Genomic DNA, 22,196 nt, shown 5'->3' on the forward strand with positions numbered 1-22,196 from the left:
GCTTAGGAGAAGTTCAGAAACTGAAAGTTCCCATTTACAATGGAGTAATTCTGAAGTGAAGTATATTTTAAATTAATAAGGAAATTCAATAAATTTAAGTGAGCTGTTATCAGAACACAGTGTATTTCGATTTAAGCACTGCATAAATTCTATATATTGTTTTCTTTTTAAGTTCTGACTGGCTACTACAGAGGCAATCTTAGGAAATATATATGTAATAGACATCAATTTCCTTATCAATTAGACATTTTTTCCTCATTCACATCTTTTAGCTTTTAAGGTATTCAGTTCTAGCAACCAAAAAGTAATGTAAAGTACTGCTGCTTTGTATTTGGTTAACGTTCAATTAGTTACGGTTTACTTACACAAATGCTTTCAAATTTATTGTTACTATGCTTCTCTAGCTAGGCACTTACTTGAAAATGTTCAGAGTTTGTCTCTTAAAACAATACTTTTAATTTTTATAAAAATGTAGCCATCTTCCTTAGGTAAATTCTGTATAGAACTTGGACAACTAATAATTCAGAATATTAACATTCACAATACAGGGCAAAACAAGCATCACTAACCGTTAAAAATAATAGAATTCTATCAATCTAATACCGTAAGTACAAGCATGTGGGTGTATTCTATACCAAATGACATCCCCTGGAACTCTAACATATACAATAAAACCTGATGGTGAATTAATTGAATGTTGTTCTCAACCCTCTACACTGACAATAAAAATAGCATGTCTCCATGAACGTGATCATGTAAATAGTTAAGACAAAAGCAGCAGTTGAAAAGGAATAAAAATCTAACCACCCTAGCAAAATAAGAGGCTTAAATGTTACTATTCCTGGAACATAACTCCATGGAGGTATAAATGAAACCTAATTCTAACAAGTAATTTCCAATGATTTTCTAAGATTATGTTTAGAAAGTGAATGTCTTCTAGGTTTGGGTACAATCATTTTCTTCAAGAAAAATTTTTTCTTCTGGATAGAAAAGCTGAGTATGACATCATGAAACTCTGATTTAGCCAAAATAACAGTTTAAAGGAAATGTTTGGAAGACATGTTCTATCAAGAGAATGAGTTCTTGTATTATTCAGTTAAGCTCACACATACAGTATTGTGTATCTGCCAGAAAGCATGCTGGGTTTGTATAAGCAAGTACCAAATTGTATAACTGTCAGTTGAAAACAAACTGTGTTCATAGTTTAAAATTAGGAAGGAATAAGATATCTAGTGATTCCCATGCATCAGTTTTTTTCCCCAAGTTTTTACTCAAACTGTGGAGCCACTTCTTTGAGGCAACAGTTTCAGATTTACACAAACTAGACACTGATCTGTACTGTGCTTCTAAAACTGCTGTTAAATTCCTAACACTGGGATGGAACTCAGTCAATAAATTACTCACTGAACTTTCACAATGTTCCTAGTCCTGGTAGCTAATGATTCTAACCACATTTTATACCTGAGATGCCCAACTTTACTCTTTCAACGTAAGCAAAAAGGCACTTTATAAAAGGTATACAAATTTTAACATAGCTCAAAACAGAAAGGTAACAAAAATTACCTTAGTGCAAACAAAAAAGTTTTATAAGATTATGTGTCTGAGAAAAAAACTTTGAGGTAACACTTTTTTGAATATTGACATGTTGAGGGGTACATTTAATTTCACAATACCACCAAATTGATTTCAAATTCCTTTTGGAAGAAAAGAATTCCCTAGTCTCTTTCACTAAGCTATACTTAATTATCCAAATACAGAAAGAGCTGTAACATTCTTTAAATACAGAAGAGTAGAAAGACAACTACAGGTTCGTAGGGCTGACTTCCGTAAGAATACAATCTGCATGAAGTTTTGAGAATGTGACTTTTTACCACAGTTTCTGTGTTCATTACTAAAATGCAAGCTCTCAGATCCATGCACTATGACTGTAATGCTGGTACGGAAAGTGAGGGTGATGCTTCCTCCCCTTAACTACTCGGTGAATGACTGCTTCTGTTTCCACCTGCAGGAACCAAATACCTCAATCACACAGCACTCACGCGCTTGCAGGAGCACACACAACTCAACTCTCAGACACTCAGGGCCACAATCTCAAATCCAGAGCTCTGCTAGTCAGCCAACTTACAGCTTAGACTGCATACGTGTGCTAACGCATGCAATGCATGATTCCCAAAGTCTATCTAATTGATTTCAAAAGCCTAGTTAAGTTTTTCTAAAAGAATTTTTTACATTCTAAAATGGCCACTCACAAAATAAACTCATAGAAATTATGATACCCAGAATCTCCATTGCTTACAAGGGAAACCTGATTTGAAATTGGTTTACAGAAGAGGTCAAAATCTACAGTCCTATGTACAGTCATGGGTTTTTGCTTTTTGTTAAGCCATAGAGAAGTTTCATTAAGGCCAGGAACAGAAACAGGCTCTGCAGAGCAAGTCTGGGCCAAGTGAATGTAGGAAAACGACACCCTACAGCGTGCGTGTGGGCCACCATGAAGGGCAAGACACAGTGGCCTGATCTACAGTTCTACTCAATAGAAATAATGCAATATACTTTTAGTGCAGGTATTTAGAGTTTTCCAATGATCGAGCTTTTGTTAGGAAAGAGGGATTCTCAACTTTTTCCTGTCAGGAAGGACTGGAGGGACTACACACGGCCTGCTTCTCTAGCTCATCCTTGATGCTTTCCAAGAGACAGTGGCTGATCTGACTGGACAGAGCACTTGCACCCACAGGCCTGGCACCTGCACTGATGTTAAGAGTGAACTTCCAGGATCTCGAACAGCTGGACATGTGACAAAAGGAGTCCTACCAGCTCCTCCCTCCCTGTGCTGAAGGTCCTCCTAAATGAAGGATGGGGTGGACTGGAAAGATAATAAGCATGGACAGGGGTCTGGCTGTTTCCAATTCAGTGAGGAAAGACAAAGAAAGCTGCTTTGGCCTCAGACCTAAGCCACAGTCTCCTAAGCATACAGGAAATTAGAGAACTTGCCCAGACTAAGCAAGTTTTACTCTGCTTCTCACTCACCTAAAGATCCTTGGGTACAGAACTCCAGAGGTAGAAAGAGGTGAGTGGCACTCTGAACTTTCTTCCACAGTGAAGTCCTAGACTCAAGAGCCCTGATGACAGTCACCTTCAGGCAAACAAATGAGTCAGGACATAGGTGAGAAAGGGCACAGTTGCAGTGCACATATCTTGATGACAGGGACGAATTTCTTGATTTTTTTCCTGTGTTTGCAAGTGAGTAAAGTTTAGACCAATAAGCTTTTACTCTAGCCAACACTCGTGCTTGGTCTGAAGAGATGAACTATGGTATCAGTAAGCTTCAGTAGGAAATGAGGAACAAGTTGAGGACAAGCAGAGAAACTCCATGCTCTGGCAGAGAGAAGAGGCAGCTTCAGGTCTGAATGTCTCAGAGGATATCTAAAGGAAGGAGCTAAAGAAGGTAAAAAGATAAACCTGTTTAGGGATGGCTCTGATTTGATGTATTTTCATTACTGAAAATTTCTATGAGCTATTACATAGATTTAATATAGTATGTATCTACCTATATCATAATGCTCAGAAGTTTAGCTGAGTTCTATCAGTTAAAATCAGGATTCATATATGGAGCATCTAAATAGATTTTCTTCCCTTGTCACCCTTTGTTTTTCCCACAACATGGTTTTTAAAAACAAACAGTAAGTTCAAAAGATTATCAATCCATTACAGAACCTCAGATGATACAAAAGAAATCTACCTTAATTTGCTCAGATCTTCCAATTTCAAGTACTGTTCTTAAACTATCAAAAGATGAAATACATAAACAAACCAAGTGCAGGGAAAATACAACACACTTTTTAGTTTTTCACTCTACTTTTCCAAGAACCAGATTTATTCTCGAGATTGCTGCTGAGAAGCCAGGGTGGTTAGAAGTTGCCATGCTGAAGACACCAACAGCACAGGGTTCACTAGCAGCTGCCACACCTGTGATACAGAGCTGGCTACCAATTCAAATCCATTGATGACCTTTAATAGGAAATAGCCCTGGAGTCACTATTCCTGGAAGAAGCATCTTCAACTTAGTTTTATGCTTAAAAATCTGAGGACTTGATCTGACAGTCTGATGCAAAGGTCACTTAAAAGGGAAATCAGGACTGATGAATGAGAGGAAAACCTGTTGAGAAGCTTTGAAGATTACAGCTGTGTGGTGACCAGGCTCAAGGGCATGGTCTTCTCATTGTTGGGAAATACAAGCCAATCAGAGCTACATCAAACAGCAAATATTGCTAGATATTGCTTAGTAGTCATCTCACATAGTATTATGTTTATGATTAATAATGAATTTGCTCATATAAAGCTAACACCATGTCACAAAATAAAATGGGTTAAACAAAATCCTTGGATCTGTGGTTCTAGAAACTTAAGTTTCAATATTAGGGCATCCCTTTGTAATAATGGAAGCTAGCACAAATGCAAAATATAACGGAAAGAATTGAAAAATCTACTGAAGCAAGACAATGCTATTCTGATTGGGGCTGGTCAGCGTCCCACTCATTTTCCATGTTTGCACCCTGAGACAGCTGTTTGATAACCATTATACAGTAGGCACAGAAATCAGCACACTTCATCAACCAGAACAGTAAATGGTTGTTACTACATTAAAAATTATATTAACTTTTATAAATGCTGTAGATAGAGGAGAATAATCTTAAAAGTTTTAAAATCTGTGCTTGGTTTTCCTCTAGAATGGAGTTAATGTCAGGCAAATAAACATTACATGACTTCAGCACTGCTCTCCCTTGCCTGCAAATCCCCTTGCAATTCTACTAGGTACACATAGAGAAAACCATTAACAACAGAGAAGAGCTGATGCAAGATTTGTTTTGCATATATGTCCAAAACAGTATTGGCCTTGAAATGCTTCCTGAAGAATTCTTTGGGTTGGTCACAATAGCCCCAAATGTTGGGTTTCGTGGTAGTGAGGGTTCTGAGTCACTGTCCTTGGCTTCTGACTACATGAAAGACGTTAACACTTCTGGTGTAACTTGCACACAGTGCAGTTCACCTGGGTAGCAATACTTCAGTGTCCCGCCAAGGACACCCAGTGTGCGGCAGCAACACCAGCAGTAAGAGCTTATTGAGATGGCAGACTGAAGTGACAGGGTGACGTTTTAATCATTTGGTTTGTTCTGAAAAAAGTTTGAAAAGGACCACCCTCCTCCACTTGATTTAGGAGAGTCTTCATCTTTAGGGGGAATCAAAAACTGTCGGGAATTGATGGAGCACGGACTTCCAAAAGAGACAATTTCACTGTTGCTGTCTGTGGATCTAGGAGAGTCTGGAGAGACCAATTTCCAAGTATTTACATTTGCCTGAGGTCGGTAGCCCGCAGTTTTATCTATGTCATCTTCTGCTGCTGTCTCTTCTACAGCAGAGTTAATGGGGAGGCGCATTTGTGGTTTATAGCCTGCCCCAACTATGGGGTCGATTTCTTGGTCTTCCTCAGGTTTGGCCTGAGGCTGATACATGGACTGAACGTCAATGTAGATGACCTGTGAAGTCCCTCCTGCTTCATCCACAGCTGGGTTCGGAATTTCTTCCTCAATGATTGGTGGGCAATAAGACACGACCACATGGTTTTCAGGTTCTACATCAGAGCTATCTGTGGGACGCTCGGCTACTGGGGAAATTATTTCTGTATCTTCTATTTTAGGAAGTGTTGACCGAGTTTCCAGAACCTCAACATTATTTGGGGTACAAGGATTCATTTCCAGTGTTTTAAGAGCACTGCTTCCCTAGAAACAAAATTTAAAATAGTTATTAACACTAAGTATTACTTACTGCAATGCTCCTCCTATTAGAAAGGGCACATTTACTTTTTCACATCTGCTTATAAACATTTGCCTCTGCTGCTCCACAGTGCACACTAGAACAAAGCTACTTTTCACATCAATATTTTCTACTAATACTAGTAGAAAAAAAGAACATGGCATAAACAATTTAAGATTAGTAACTTCAGAAATGCAGCAGATGTTAAAATCAGTGTTATTTTGCTTAATACTTTTTACTTAGGGAGACATCTGTATGTTATAAACTTTTCACAAAAGAAAGAAGCCAGTAGTTTAGAGACAATAGTATAACAGTATTACCTCGCAGACACTCTTTTGAAACTGTAATGCTTTACAATTTTCTGGATTTGGAATATCAGGGTAGAAGGTCTCCTTAATCCTTTAAATAAAGAATGATTTAGTATATTTAATAACTATAACATTATCAATCAGATAAGTTATCAGCTTACATTGACACTATATGAATGTTTTTAGTGAACATCTGAAATTCTTAGCACTAGAGCTTCTATGTAAGGTTCCAATTGGAAAATTAAAACAGTAATACTACATCTAGAACTCTAAACAGTTTGTATAGCTCATGACATTGGAAAGCAAATAACTAAAATGAGGAATGTGCTATAATCACCAAAGAAAACTACAGGTGTTATTAGTGCAGCCGTAATTGTTAACTGCACACTGAATTCAGCAGGACCCATCATGAAGGAGTGTGTCTGCACCTGCTGTTCTCTCCTGTGCAGAGCAGCATCTGCATCGTGCAAGGAACAGCGGTGGTGCCCTGCACCTGTGACTGCTGGTGAAACAGTAAGAGAGGTGACAGCCGTATGTCACAATGACATTACCTGGCAGGCTAAGAAAAAGAAAGGATATCAATGTTGGGTAAAAACTAAATGCAAAGAAAAAGTGAGATCTGCACAGTGTCACATGATATTTTTATGCAATATTTAACAAGGACTTTATTATCTGAAGTTCCTACAGGAAAAATAACTTTGTTAATATGAACCTGATCATGTGAGTCTAAAGGAAATCTAAACTTCCTTCTTACTTGGTCTTTTTAGTAGTGAAACAGTTGCTTTTAAAATGGGACTTTTCATAATGAGACTATAGTTATCAAAAATAGGCTACTTTCTCCTTCTATAGCTCTTACTGTGCTGATTTGGAAGCTAGCATTGCCAAAACACATTCTCCTCCATGTCCTAAATGACTCATTGAAGAAGATGAGGACGTGTTTGTGTGTGAACTGCTCTCCACGCAGACAGGGCCTGGCAGCACTTGTTTCACGCAGCCCTGTGCGCCCCGCCCACCCCGCCCGCCTTGTCTTGCCTCTCCTCACCTCAGCCTCTCTCCAGGTCCCCAGTTTGAGCCTCACAGGAGCCTTTCTCTCTGACCGCACCGTTCTTTCTCCCTCCCTTGCCCTTCATGGCTCTCCCGGAGCAGCTTTCCTGCCAGGCCCCCACGGTATCAGCTCCCCGCTTCCGGTCCCCCATCCTGCATCCTCCCTCAATGCTTCATGGTCACTGTCACTGTCCTTGTCCCCCACTGTGCTCCAGGTCCCCAAGATCAGGCTGCACTGTTCATTACCACACCCCCTTCATAGACAAAGGGTCTTCACACTTGATGAATATGCCATTAGAAGATCCAAACAACCTGATCTTCTACACGGGTCACCAGGACACAGGAGAGCATAATCATTAAATAATACATAATGCTGAAGATACTTATTGTCATGTGTAAGCCCGAAAATATTTTTTTTTTTTAGCACAACTGCCACTACTTTAAATTATTAGTAAAAGCAACAGGGAAGAATTTATACTGTATTAGCTTTAACACTTTTAAATGTTATTTTCTTGCCTAAGATTAAAGTCAATATTAATTCTGACTAAAAATACCATTTCTAACTTGTATAGTTAAAAAGATACGCTTATAGTGTAACGCAGAGAATAATCAAGCCCCTAAAGACAAAACAGAGTAAACGCAGGTACCATTACCATTCTCGTTTCCGATAGCAAAGGACACTTGTTACCACTCCAATAATGACAGCCACTGCCACCGGGATGAGAATGGCAATAATTAATCCCACAGCTGAAAAAAAAAATGTTGCAAATAAAATTACCATTTTTAGCATCATGTATTAAAGAGAAAAATAAATCTTTTCCAGGGACACTGAAAAACTAGTAAAAATATAATCTTCCTAATATTCTAATCATTTTATTCTAATACTTAAAATTCTCGAAAGGAGAGTTTCTGTTTGGGGAGGGAGGGTGGGGAGAACTGTCCTGTGTACTGTAGGAAATTTACCAGCAGCCCTGGCATCTACCCACTGAGCTCTGGCAGTGCCCTTCTCCCAAGTTATGACAATCGAGTATGTCATCAGACTGTCAGGAGTCTTGGAGGGCACAGTGTCCCCAGCTGAGAACCACTATTTTAGGGAATGATATCCTCATGGTTCTTTGCTTATGAGTGATATAAGAACTCAGACTCAGGAGCAGTGAGTAAGTCTATAACCAAATTAAAGTTTTTTGATGTTTGAAGGTAAGTCAAAGCCATAATTTTTCTCCACTTCAACCTTAAATTTATTAAGTGTTGTGGTTTCTGAAATTTTTGGCAATGTTTTTTGTTCTGTTTTTCAGCGCTGGGACTCAAACTCAGCGTCTAACTCATGCTAGATGAGAATTCTGCCACTTGGGGCTGGGGATTTAGCTCAGCAGCACAGCGCCTGCCTGGCAAGCGCAAGGTCATCAGTTTGATTCCCGGTATCAGAAAAAAGCCAAAAAAAAAAAAAAAAAGGGAGGGAATTCTGCCACTGAACTATATCCCTAGCCCCATAAAAAAATTTAAAGTCTATTTCATTTACTTTTCTCTGGATTTATTAAAAATATCACATACTAGCTGGGGAAAAGGTTTTAATTGGCTGACCATTATATAAATTCAAGAAGTATTTAAATTTCTAGGCTCCAAATATACTACTAATTTATTAATTTATTAGGTACTCATTTGGAAATAGCTTCAAATATCTGACAAGAATAAATATTAAGTTATTTCACAACCTTTAAAGATGGTCTTTACCCAGCATACAAATGCAATAAAATGTGAAACTTTTAAAAAGGTAGGGGTAGGGGCTCCTACATAAATAAAAAATAGGCCTTGGACCACTGTGATGGTAATTCTAAACTTACAGTTCTCCTTTGTCACCACAAACATGCTCTTCTCTGGGCCTAGGCCACCATCTGTGTAGGCTCGCAGAACCAGATGGTAACTCGTTTTACCTTGAAGATCAGCAATCCTCAGTGTCTTCTGGGATAAGTCAGTAATATTCTTCACCTTGATGTCAGAACGACCTAGTTTTCAAATGAGGAATATTTTAATTTATTCTAACACCATTTCAAACACGTGCTGGTTATGCATACCTGTCACACCAACCACTTTTTTTCCATGCAGTTGGCTGCTAGCCACCCCAGCCAACAATCTGAAGCCAGGCAAGTTCTACATTCAAGTTCTACCTGTACCAGACAAGAACTACGTTTAGACTATATTGGGCTTGAGTTCTCTGATGCTAAAACCAAGTACCACAACTTGCTTCGGAGAATTGTGTGAAGTCGTATAAAGAGGATATGAAGTTCACACACATCTGCTGGACCACTGCCTGACATGCAGCAGGCAATCGATAAAAGCCACTTCCTTTTCTGTTACTAAGAGCAGGAAAACCACTCCACTCAGGCTGATCCTGCCTATGAGTCAGCGGCACAGATGATGGGGCAAGAGTGCAAATCAATAGAGATGACTCCAAACCACTTAGATGAAGGGTCTGCATTATGGGAATTCTCTAATGATGGATTATGAAATAAGAAGTGCTTAAATTTTGTCTTGTTTTTAAGACTCTCAACCAAAATAACGCAAGATGATAATTTAAAAAAATCACGTAGTACTAATGGCTAGTAACAAAATGTAGCAGCTTCTTACCAACCCCTCCCTTTATTCCTACACTACTTAGAAATCATGCATGTTACCAGCTTCTTTGGGTACAGACTTCCTTTTTCTAAAATAAAAACATAAGATTATTTCTACAGCTGGTTCCTCCTTCATTAGTTATCTGAAAATTCCTTACAATAAAACTTGGCATGTATCTTTTTAAGAGTTATTTTACTGTGTGCTTAATGGATCCATTTACTTTTACACGTAATACACGAGTCCTTCCATTTCTGCCCATCAGCCAATCCCCGCCATTCAGCCCAGATTCATCCTAATGATCTGTTCCAACATTGCTCCTGCAGGACAAATCACACTGTATGTCCATGATACACAACTGCTACTCACTTAGCTCTCCCCACCCTCCACTCTCCTAAGTCACTTGCCCCATATCAATCACAAGACTTCTAAATTCTTTTTGGGTGCCACCTTGCCTCTTGCACTCTCTTTGTCCTTGTGGCTTTATAAAGTTACTTTTATTCTACTCTAATTTGAATAACCAATTAACCATGTCTACCCAGAAATCCAGATGCTAGAATTTTAACTAGTTAAAATGTAAATTTTCCAAGCATTTGAGGACAATTATGCTAGACTTTGAATGTTTGTTCGGTTTGATACACAGGGCTTTCTTCATCCACAGACAACCCTGAAGGTGCAGGAGCTGCAGGAGCCAGGGGCCTGAGGAAGCATACATAGCAGAGCGGCTTTCAGAGGTATTATACGCCCAGTTAGCATCTGGGTGTAGCAGTGCTGTTCTCTGCTTCTTAGAGAGGCATTAAATAATTAAAAGTGTTTCTTCCTGAGAAGTTGTTAATGGAAATGAAAGCTTTCAAGCCGAAAAAAATGATCCACTTGTGTCCTGTGTCTGTGAACAAGAAACATCTGACTCCCAACAGAAGTGTAACTCAGGGAAATGCTAGAAATCTGTATAAATATTTCTGTATCAGAACATTTGAGAACTCTCTAAGAGTTGAAGCTGTTTGGGCATACATTCTGTAGTTGATAAAGAATGACTGTACTTTTCAAAATTTAATGGATATTCACATATCCTTATTCAAATAAATTACATTTTCCAGCTCATTATAGCTGAGGGAGATGTTAGCCATGCTGACAGCTCTTCCTTGTGTTATAATGCAGGCTCTGAAGCCGTATTTTTGGATCTCTGCATTTTCCTAAGTACAAGAACACTCTTTAAAGTAAACTTTGTAAGATGCTGTGCTTAAATGATGAAAGAGTAACAAGAGATGGTTTCTATCCCATGGAGCTCAAAATCAAAAGCTTCAGAATAAATGATTTAATGAACAAATGCTTTCTGATACAACAGATACATAACATTTATTACATATCAAAAATTTTAAAATGCTCATGTTCATAAAATGACTACATTTTCATTTCCCTATTTTTCCGACAGTTTTGGAAACCAATATTAAACTACTCAGCAGCACTTTCTTTACTTTCCTCTTTACTTTCTTTTGTGGTTACTGAGAACTAAGAAACTCTATAATCAGGCTAGGGATTTACTTACCTGAGTCCAAACCCCTTACTTTAGATGTATCTCTCTCTCCTTTTTCAAAGTAAAATAAATATCCTCTTAAAAAGCCTCTAAGCTCTTCCACAGGAATATCTTCCCATTTTACTAATATGGAATCCGCAGATGTATCTTCAACAGTAAAATTCGGTGCGACAATTGGAGCTGTAAAATGAAGATTTCAACTGCTGAAAGTTTACTAATACAGAAAAGCACAGTACTGGTTCACGAGCTCTCTGGCCTGAAAAGCAGCTAAACTTGGAATTAAAATTGTATTCTCTATTCAATCATAAACTTCCAGGAATGATCACAGAGCTTATATAATGATAACCACAGACAAAAATACTTTTCAGAGCAACAGTAAACTTCATAATACAACTTTTACACAAACACATGTCCAGGGAAACAACCTGTTCAAAATCGAAGTGGCTACTCAAGTAGACTTCATTTTTATTTCCCTTCTTTACTGCCAGTACTGAACAATTTAATAGTTTTTAAAAACTTGAATAAATGCAAATAAAATATTTCTGACATCCACATTATGTTTTAGTTTTCTCAACGACAACGACAACTTTCGTAGTTTCTAAAACTACGAAATACGAACAGTAACAACTGGATTAAGAATACATAAATAGTTTTAAACTTATAAAGTATTTTACCTTTCTTGAACTAAACATCTTAATTCAATCTATTTTTAAAATTCTATTTTACTATTTGTCACTTTACGACAAACTCTAAGCACTTATCCCTTTAACTTACCCAATTCTTCAATATATCCAATTATGGAACGTAATAACTGATATCCTTGATTTCTGCACCCATATAGGAAAAAACTGTATCTGACACCTGGCCGAAACTGATCTATAAAATGAACAAATCAGTAAAAATTCATAAATATTTATGTATGTATATATATACAAAAGTTGGAATATTTATTTTAGAAGTATATAATTTATAACTTTGACATTTCCAAGGCTAATCTTTAATAGATGTTTTATTACAAAAGCACATTTGTATTTTTAAACTTAGTAAATATTTAAAATGAAAATCACTGAGCAAAATTAAACAAATCCACTCATAGCGTAGCATTATAAGATGACCCTGCCTTGAAAAGAATAAAGGGGACCAAAGCTTACATTCTGTTCTATAAAGTCAAGGGATGACGACTTCTTCCTGAACTTGATCCAGGGTCAGTTCACTAACCCCCACTCCAGGTCTGCATCATGCCTTGATAAATCCCTTCACTACATAATGTTATTTCTGTATTGGGAAGAAATCACGATTCTACTTGTGCTTCAAGAAGGAGAATGTTAAGAGTTCTACTCTACCTTGAAACTTCAATGTTAAAGAAACTGGGCCTTTAAGGTCTACTCTCTACAACATGGTCATGAACTACTCCTGGGCGAGTTAACTCTATAAGCCATACAAAGGAAACATCTTAACTCCACTTCAAAATGCACCTTTTAAATCCCTCCTCAATCTAATGCAGTGTACAAAGGAATAACACAGAAATGCACAGAACAAGGTCTCTGGTATGGAGAAGCTGGCAAGGAGGTGGGGAAGATCCATGAACAAAGGTAAGCATAACACAGTGTTATACTGCACTCAGGGTACACGTCAGATGTTGAGCCCAAAATGGTTCAGAAAGCTACCATAAGCACTATCTCACCAGGGCCTTGACAGGCAATTAGAAGTTCAAAAGGGCGGATTTAAGAAGACAATGCTTGCAGGAGAATGGAAGCACAGGGAATTGCATTTCACATGCTGAAGCAATTATTCTAGTGTGGTTAATACTATATACCAGTTCTCCAATTATGTGCCTACAGAACACCAGTAGTCCTCTGGTGCAAAAGTGAAATGGTGAGCCACTAAAATCCTACAATTCAAAGAAAAAGAGAAAGGACTTGTCTCCAATTTAACTTTTCTTTCTGCAATATTTTTCCTTAAATGCTTTCTATATTCTTGCATGTACTAAGTAAATACCAATGGAGAACTCAAACTGAGCCAAGTTTGTTTAGTTGTGAAACTTTTTTCTTTGGGGAAAGATATGCTTGTATATGCTTATAGTGCACATACAAGGGTAAATCTGTACCTCATTTTATGTTAAAATTATGTATTATCAATACTGTATAGGGTTCTGCCATTTAAGAGAGCCCGAGTGTGTGAAAGCATTAGGAACACATGCTGTGGCCAAAAGAGAGAGGAAATACTGCTGGAGTAGTATCTCCTTCTGGCTGGACGAAACGGAAGGATAAGGGAAAGAGAAGTGTCTACCACACCGAGTCAGAAGCCGAGCCTCTCAAAGCTTTGTGCAGCTTTGAATCTGAATTCTGGTGCTAATTTGGGCAAGTTACCTAACTCCTCAGAGCCTTTATTTCTCCACCACTGTAGGGCTTTTGCTCACTCAGTTTGGCACACAGTTCTCTATGGGTCTTCATGGCTCAGGCTGGCTCCTCTCTGCCCCTGCAGGTCTCAGGTAAAACTTCTATTCCTATCTACAACCTGTACACTATCTATATTCACACGTACTCTACCCTGGTCCATCCCAACTGTCCTGAAAGCCCAGGTGAGAAGATGGCCCAGAACTGTGTGAGGCTCAGTCAGCCCCAAGGGAGAGGATCACCAAGGGCAGCTGCAGAACAGACAACAGTATAGGAATCAAGTGGAGCATGAAGTAAGAGTAAAGGGATGGCCAGGGAAGACCACCACCACTCTGCGCAACTACATATGTGACAAGGTTTGGCTGTATTCCAGGCAGAACTGGGAAATTATCAGAAGCTACACGTGGTACCTCAATGAATAAGATGTGCCCTCACCATCCTACCATGAAACAGTAAACAAAGTGGGTTTACTGGGAAAGAAGACATCAGCAGGAGCTTGCGCTCCTGTGTTTCAGCACATAAGGAGAACCAGGAAAGAGGGGTGGCTCAAGATGCAATCTTAGTCAGGTAAAAGTTTTAAAAACCCCATGGGGACAGAGCTCATCAGCTATTCACAAGGAATGATGACACCAAAAAGAAGGCTCCAGGTCCAAAGGATGTGACAGATTTAGCCCACAGAATACCAACCACTCCTGTGGCTAAACGTATCGAGGGCCACTCACGTCACACATACACCAACGCCTTGCCCTCCACCAGGGAAAGTTGTGCTCCCTGGCTCCCTGGTGTAGTAATATAGGCGTGGGGCAAACAAAAGCAAAGGGTGTTTTGTAGTCTTCTTTTTCCAATGACTGGTACCAATTTGTTTGATCTTTGACATAAAGTTTACTGCCACGTAACAGTCCCATTTTATACATGTACCACCATTTACCCATTCTCTTACAGCCATTCCATTTGTTTTCAATTTTTTATGATTATAAGTAATGCTGCAGAGAACATCCTTAGAGGAAAATTCATGTTCTCTGATGATTTCTTAGAATAAATTCCTGGACAAGTACTGCAATCATGAAATCACAGGTTGTGTCATGTATATCGTGCCACAGATCACCATCCAGAAAAGTTAAAAAATTCATATCCACCCACCCAATCACCTGTATGTTGCTTTGAAATAATAGTTTTTTACAATACCTATGGTGAATTTATTTGGTTTTCCTTTTTTCAATTTTTACCCTTTATTAGTATTAGCACGTTTGTGCATGTTTGCAGTAAATAATATTATTCTAAGAACTCTGAGAGACACTAACTCTTCTTACCAGATTCTATTACGGCCTCGGTGCTATTTGAGGGAACTTTTTTCCAATCCATAAGGCAGGGCTCAGACCGAGATGAATTACACCATTTAACAACATAGTCACAGGTCATGTTGGGGTCAGCATGCCAGGTGAGGAGAATCCTCTTTCCCATTCCAACAACCTGCTCCACTCTGAGATCATCTTCAACAAGAAGGAAAGGCATTCTATTGGCATTGAAAACGCTACAAGGTAAATCTCATGAAAGTGAACAGGAGTTTTAAGAATTACTTCACTGTGTACAAATTATAAAACAGTGCTCAAACTACATAAATGTTTAGCAAAGATGAGAAATGCTGCTGTAACTTTTGTTGTAACAACGGTACAGCACTTACCTGTATCCAGCAATTGACTCAGCAACAGAATTAAAAGGCAATTAGGATCAGGCAGCAACAGTGGGGGGCTGGGACAGGAAGATGAAAGTCCAGGAAGGACAGGGTGAAGAGCAGGAGGATGGAAAAAAAGCCACAAGAGGACATGGTGCGGCTGAACTGGTGAAAGGCACTGAACTCAAGCTCCATGACAGCACGTGGCGGACAGTGTGCAGAAAGGGCACACGCGAAAGAGTGGGAGAACAGGCGAGTCGGCGCCCTCTCCTGCTTCCCAGAAAGCCTGCTACCCTGGGGCATGGCTGAAGGGTTTGACGCAGTCTGAGCAGGTGGGTGGGGAGGATCTGCTGACACAGTGAGCTGTGAAGCGGAGTGTCCACAGAGGGCCACGGCATGGAGCCTGCAGGCAAACGAGCAGGAAAAGGGGCTCTGCACCAGGTGTGTCTTCCCTATGCTGCCAGACGTGTACCCTCAATGAGGAGGAGGGCTCACGGCTGGAGTGAGGAAAGGGGGCGGGGAAAGAACAGTGCAGTCAGAGTAATTTGTATATCTGATTTACACTTAAGGGTTCAGTAGAAAGCCACAGAAACATTTTCTGAGCAAATGTACATTCACAAAGCAGTTACACTGAACACAAGACAACAATCTGGCTTTAAAATACAGAAGGCCTTGGACATAACAGCTTTTTGGCTCCATATGATTAGAAATCCACAACAGAAACCTGAGCTGGGGCTGGAGAGCCTCCACCTCGGGAAATCCTCCAGGAGCCATGAGGTGGCGAGGCTGTGGTTCACCGTCTGAAAGCTCATGATCAAGCCAAGGTTAACCTCTGCAAGTTACCATCCCTCAAGGTCAGAGGACACGTAGTCCTTGAGTTCAAAGACAATACAGCTGTTGCCTATCATGAGAGTAATAAAGTAATCAATCTAGGTCAGAAGTTAGCTTCTTAAGTTCACACATGTGCTTGTGGCGGGCCAGACCCAAATACAGGATGATTAGTCTACCTTGTAATGACCCTGAGCGGCTGCATCTGTACCTCTATTGCCCTGGGCCTCTCCGGCCTGTCCCATTAATCCAGCCAGGACAGTGTCTGGCTCTCTGAAATGTATTGGCTTTTCCCCATTCCTTCCTCCTACTTTTCCTACTTTGGCCTCAAAGACAACAAAGAACTAGTTAAATAACAAGTAGTAAGAAAATGCTGCGAGCTGACCTGAGAAGACACTCAGAGATCCTTACTTCCTCTAGGAGTATTATAGAAAGGTGTTCCCAGATAGGGGCGGTACAACAAAACAGGGATAGGAAATGATTTGAAAGAAGTGGCCATTTCTTTAAAACTCATGACTCAAAAAGCTGTCCAGATAGAGCTAAGAAGAAATGCAGTAGTCACTGCACACAGTAATCTGACTATTGTAAAATTTAAAGGAAGACACTAATAATTTTAAAACTCCATCAGTTTTTTTTTTCCCAAAGCCTAATTACAGATGGAATTCAGACTTCAGAAAAATTTTATCACTAAAAAATTTCTTCAACAAATCTCCCAATTTAAGCCAGTATTTTTTCCTGCCTGATAGTTTGCAAAACAACCTAGCTGGATAGCATAGCCTCTTAGGCTTAGAGATATTTGAAAACAAAATTTGAATAAACAGTTAAACTATTTCTTATAACTACTTCCCCCCAATATAACTCTCCAACAAATGTGATAAAGTAATTGGATATAGTAATTACTTTATCTGTAAGTGTACTACTTGCTTCAAGTCAACAGTAACAACTACTATTTCTCAGTGAATATTAGACATTAATCTGCTGGTTCCTCCATGTGTAGTTCGGCAGCAATCAGCATGTGTGCGAAGACTGTTTTCACTACATAAGAACATGTAACATCACCTATCTTTAATTTCTGATCCTTATGCACCAAGTTTTCACAACCACTCACCATTTGGGATTTCCATGCTGGCTATTTTAGAAGGTGGTGATGAGCCAACAGAGTTCTTTGCTACCACACTGATGATGTAGTCATTTTTATCTAGGCGTATTTCTGCTTTGTGTTGAGGATCAGGGATCTCAGAAAGAGACTGTGTTTCCTCGTCTGATGAACACGATACATTATAGGAAAGGATTTTTCCATTAGCTTCATTAATAGGCAAAGGCTATAACAAACAGAGGATAAATTTTGTTATTGAAACCTTGCAAAAAATAAGGGACTAGGCAAGATGAAGTCTAAACTGAATGTTAGGTTCACAATGACTAACATTAGAGAAAGAAGAAACGGCCTACAAGATGAAGCACAGATTTAACAGATGAAACACTGAGACCTAGGTGAATTAGGTAAGTCATACTTAGGAAAGCTACATTTGCTGCAAGTATTAAGAAGTAGACAGAAATTTAAAAATTAAGAAAGTACAAAACAAGATTTCTCTTCATAGATATCCAAGTATCTGGTCCCTTTAAAGGAACTAGGAAGAAGATTTAAATTAATGTGAAGCAAAAATTTAAAATCTGCAGAATCATTGCTCTACTTAACAACAAACAAAACTTTAAAAAATCTGACATGTTTTTAAAAAATAATAGTTTTCTCGTTTTTAAAATAGTTAATGTCATTAAAGACATACAAAAAATTGAAAGACAGCCAGTCAAACTATCCCATTTTTCTACCTTTTAGACACTCTTGTGTTTTGGTATCTCTTTCTAATTGTTTTTCTAGATGTAGGGTTTTTTTCTCTTAATCAATGGCCCCACTGTGACATCCATGTTATTAAATGGTGTAACTCACCTTGGTCAGAACCTTACCTTAAGGATGGAAAAGAGTTCTTTCACTGTTTGTATCAAAACACAATTGTGTATTTTTTCACTTTTATATAAACACTTGTCCATATTAATATGATTATATACATTTTACTTTTTACATTTCATGTAGTATTTTTACCACTATACTTGAATATATGAAATTTAAATTGTTCCTAAGTTTTCACAGTGCTAAAACAGTAGTATTTGGGGGAATACTTTCGTGCCATTTTTTTTCCTTTTTTCATACTTACGATTAATTAATTAATGTGAATCCCCCAAAGGGTACACAGTGTATAAAAGAAAATGAACATTCAACTTCTTTATTTATATAGCTGAAATGCTTTTCTTTTCTTTTTTTTTTTGGTCTTTTTTGAGACAAGGTCTTGCCATGCAGTTTAGGCTGGCCTTGAGCTTACTTTGTAGCCCAGGCTGGTCTCGAACTCACAAGGATCCTCTTGCCTCAGCCTCTCGAGTGCTGGGATTACAGGTGTGTGCCACCACGCCTGCCTTGAAATGCTTTTCAAAACTCCTGCCCCAATACTTATGGCACCACATGAGATCTGCTGATCCACTCACAGGAGAAAAATGAGAACAACACTTGGGATTCCAACTTGTAGCTTATGGCTGAGTTTTTGACAAAAGAAAGGGACAGGGAATTTAGGAACTTCCCAGGTCTTTAATGGACCTCATAAAATCAAAGTAAAGAATGCCCAGAACTGAGACCAAAGATCACTACAATGACTGGCAAATGGCAAGTGATGAGGAATTTGGGGATTTAGGAGGCAGGTAAAAATCTCAGCAATACTGCAGATTTAGCCAGGCCAGGAAATCCTGATTCCCTGACAAGGAAGTATTAGATAAATGTAAATCAAGCGCTTGAGATAATACAGTTATTTAAATGTTCAAGGAAAAATTAAGATTTTTTACCTTCCAGTAGATTATCAAATTTTTTCCATCAGAACTCCACTCTCTCCAAGTATCTGGTCCTTTTGAAGGAGCTAAGGAAGGAGATTTAAAGTTTAGCACCTCATATACTGTGTGTCTGTTGTTAGTATCAGTGACTATGACAGTAGTGCTAAAAGACTTTTTTCTATGGTATTTTAAATGCTCAATAAAATGCAAAGCAGTCCAGTGGCTTAAAAATGAATTAAGAAAATGAAGCAATAGAAAAGCTAAGCTCTCGGTCCCAGAAAGTGGGCTAAAATCACACTCCAGGCCATCTGTGACCGTTAAGTGCCTCTCTCTTTCATCTTCCCATTTCTCCATTAATGATAATTAGCCATAAATCATTTAGTTAACTTACTGGCTTCTGTGGTTAAATGTTGTTTTTCGTTGCTCCATTTACTCCATTTCCAGTGAGTATGAGAAGAACAACGAATCCGGAAAGTATATATAGTATATGGATTTAATTTGTCCACAGCAACCCGGTAACTTGAATTTTTTAGTCCTTTGATTGTGATATTCCGCTATATGAAAAGAAATATGTGTATATGCCATGTGTGCGAATACATGAATATACCTACACATACAGATTTTTTTAAGAAATCCTCCCACATAAGTAGAATAAATTAAGTGTCCATATGAACTTATATTTAAATACCAAAAAGAGCTTATCCACTATAGTGGATATTTTATATTTTGATTCTTATATTTCACTTCTTATATATGTACAGTAGCAAGTCAATGAAACTATGTTCTATAATAGCAATAAAAATATAATGAGATGTCTTTTTAATCCAAATATTTAATCTAAATAATATTAAATTACGCAGATGATATAATTCTGATAACCAGTCAATGGCTAATGATTATGTAATAAAACATAATTTGGTAATATTAGATGACCTCAAAGGCTTGAGCATTAAGTATATTATTCAGACACTATCTGGAAGCTTCCTGGAGGCAGGCATCATCTTTTATGTATCTTTGTTACTATATCACCTAGGACGTCTAATATGGTGCTAAACATAGAGTAAACAGTCCACAGATATTTAAACTAAACAAACAAAAAGCAATTTTAAACAAATTTGAGGATCTGCATGACCGAGCAAAGCCTCTGAACTCCCAAATGCTTGTTACAAAGACTTTTTTCAGGTTTCACTTTGCAGTTTTGATTCATTTTCTAGAAATCAGTAAATTTCCAAATGAGTATATAAGTACAATATTATTTATTGTGGACTTACCACAAATTACAAAATGGTATAATATAAGTCAACCTAAATATTTAAAATGTACTAAAAAGTCATGCTTTGACTTATAATTACCAATTATAACTTGCCCTCAATGTCACACTCTGTAATTTTAAAAATCACTACTACTCTCTGGTGCCAGTTACTCCATTAACTGATGTGAAAGGTCACAGCAAGGAGTACTCATTCATTCCCAAACTGAGCACCAGCTACATGCCGGGTACTATATATTAGACCTGGATGCATTCTTAGTAATAGTAAAAGTTTAACTTACCTTCTATCACATCCAGTATTATAATTATTTTTAAATATTAAGTACAGTGCTATTGTTACATTGATATTAATGTCTTTCCTGTTTAGTAAGTTTTTAGAATAGGGAGCTTACACATACCATAAAAGAATTTTACTTACCAACTCTTGTTTTGAATTAGCTTTATTAATTTTAATTTGACATAACAAGTTAATCTTTGCAAAGTTGCCTGATAAGCGCCAAAAAAGTGTAACAGCTTTTGAGTTAATATCCTTCACTCTGAATGAAGTAGGAGTATGTGGAGAAACTGTAAATAGAATTTTAAAGGTAACTCTTTTAAACATTTATTTATAAGTGAAAATTGTAACTATGAAAACTTCTTACTCCTAATACAACAAATGAGAATTAAAGAACCCAAAAACCAAAAAGGCATAACCCTACCAGATATCTACGGAATCCATAAACCACACTTTTGCTGTTGACAACATGCCAAGGTTTTTAAAAAACACTCAAGGCTCTTTTGGCGTTGGGAATATAGAAAAGATAGTAAGATCACAGTCTCTACTTTTAAGGAACTTCTAGTAACTTCTAATACACATTAGGAATAACAAACAAGGGCATGATACTTAGCTGCCATAGGAATTTAATTAAATGCAGCGTGGTGGGGGAAGTCTTACAGTGAAGGCAGAATTTAACTTGAGCATCAAAGGAAGAAGCACACTAAAATTGGCAAAGGGAACATAGAAAAGTGTTTCAGTTGTGGTCTTGACAAGAATGAAGGTACAGTGTGCATCACAATTCACATTATGCTGGTGACTGTATACAAGTCAATCTGAGCGATACAAAAGAACCCTGTGGGAAAAACAGTGAAATGGCAGGGAGCAGACAAATGCAAACACTATCCCTGAACTTTAAAATGCAGCTTTTTCATCCTGGAAGAAATCAGGAAACAAATATGACAGGAAGGGATAACAGATGAAAGCCACTTATATTTACAAGCAGGACAACAGGTCCATCTACTACTCACTTGTAGGCTGTTTGATAATGCACTTGGTTTAAGCTATTTCTCCCCTGAATGTGGGTATCCAAGAGATCTCTGTCCTACTGCTCAGTGTCATGCTGAGCCTGGCCTGCAGTGAATGCATGTGTTCTGGCCATGGGAATGAGTGCCAAAAGGTTCTAAGGCATTATACTTCTGTTCTCAGCTATTCATAAATGGGGTTGGTAAAGAAATCATAAATCATCAGTAAAAAAGCAATGAACATCCAGCAACTGAGATGGCCCTCAAGAACTTTATATAGTTAAATATGCCAACCTCAAAAGGTTATAGATTTTATAATTTAAGTAACACTCTGAAAATGACACAACAGATGAAGAACAGCTGTTGCCAAAACCAGATTCAACTGTGTGTGTGTGAGTGTCTATGTAAAGATTCACAAAGGAACTTCCTCATGTTGCCTCTTCAGCAGACACACAGACAGACACAGACACACATGAAGAAGTACAACTCAGAAATATGGGGAGCCTAGTGCAGGAATCTAGTGACAGTATCATAGCACTGTCAATTTTTTGGTGTTGATGTTATACTACTTACA

General features: G+C 38.1%; 1 protein-coding gene across 2 annotated transcripts in view; it reads right to left on the minus strand.

Moving 5' to 3' along the window:
• Positions 1-3,853: 3,853 nt before the first annotated feature.
• Positions 3,854-22,196, minus strand: part of Lifr (leukemia inhibitory factor receptor alpha) — a 47,828-nt gene continuing 29,485 nt past the window's right edge. For both annotated transcript variants that reach the window (XM_013514986.1, XM_013514985.1), the window contains 11 exons: positions 20,763-20,908; positions 19,466-19,628; positions 19,090-19,160; positions 17,312-17,525; positions 15,014-15,193; positions 12,082-12,183; positions 11,320-11,487; positions 9,005-9,166; positions 7,817-7,910; positions 6,132-6,210; positions 3,854-5,777 (listed from right to left, as the gene is read on the minus strand). In XM_013514986.1, the coding sequence (XP_013370440.1) occupies positions 5,154-5,777; positions 6,132-6,210; positions 7,817-7,910; positions 9,005-9,166; positions 11,320-11,487; positions 12,082-12,183; positions 15,014-15,193; positions 17,312-17,525; positions 19,090-19,160; positions 19,466-19,628; positions 20,763-20,908 (2,003 nt within the window). In that variant the 3' untranslated portion in view covers positions 3,854-5,153. The remainder of the gene's footprint in view (positions 5,778-6,131; positions 6,211-7,816; positions 7,911-9,004; positions 9,167-11,319; positions 11,488-12,081; positions 12,184-15,013; positions 15,194-17,311; positions 17,526-19,089; positions 19,161-19,465; positions 19,629-20,762; positions 20,909-22,196) is intronic.

This window comes from Chinchilla lanigera, unplaced genomic scaffold (assembly GCF_000276665.1).
Source record: "Chinchilla lanigera isolate Chin_1 unplaced genomic scaffold, ChiLan1.0 scaffold00025, whole genome shotgun sequence".
In the NCBI taxonomy this organism is placed as follows: Eukaryota; Metazoa; Chordata; class Mammalia; order Rodentia; family Chinchillidae; genus Chinchilla; species Chinchilla lanigera.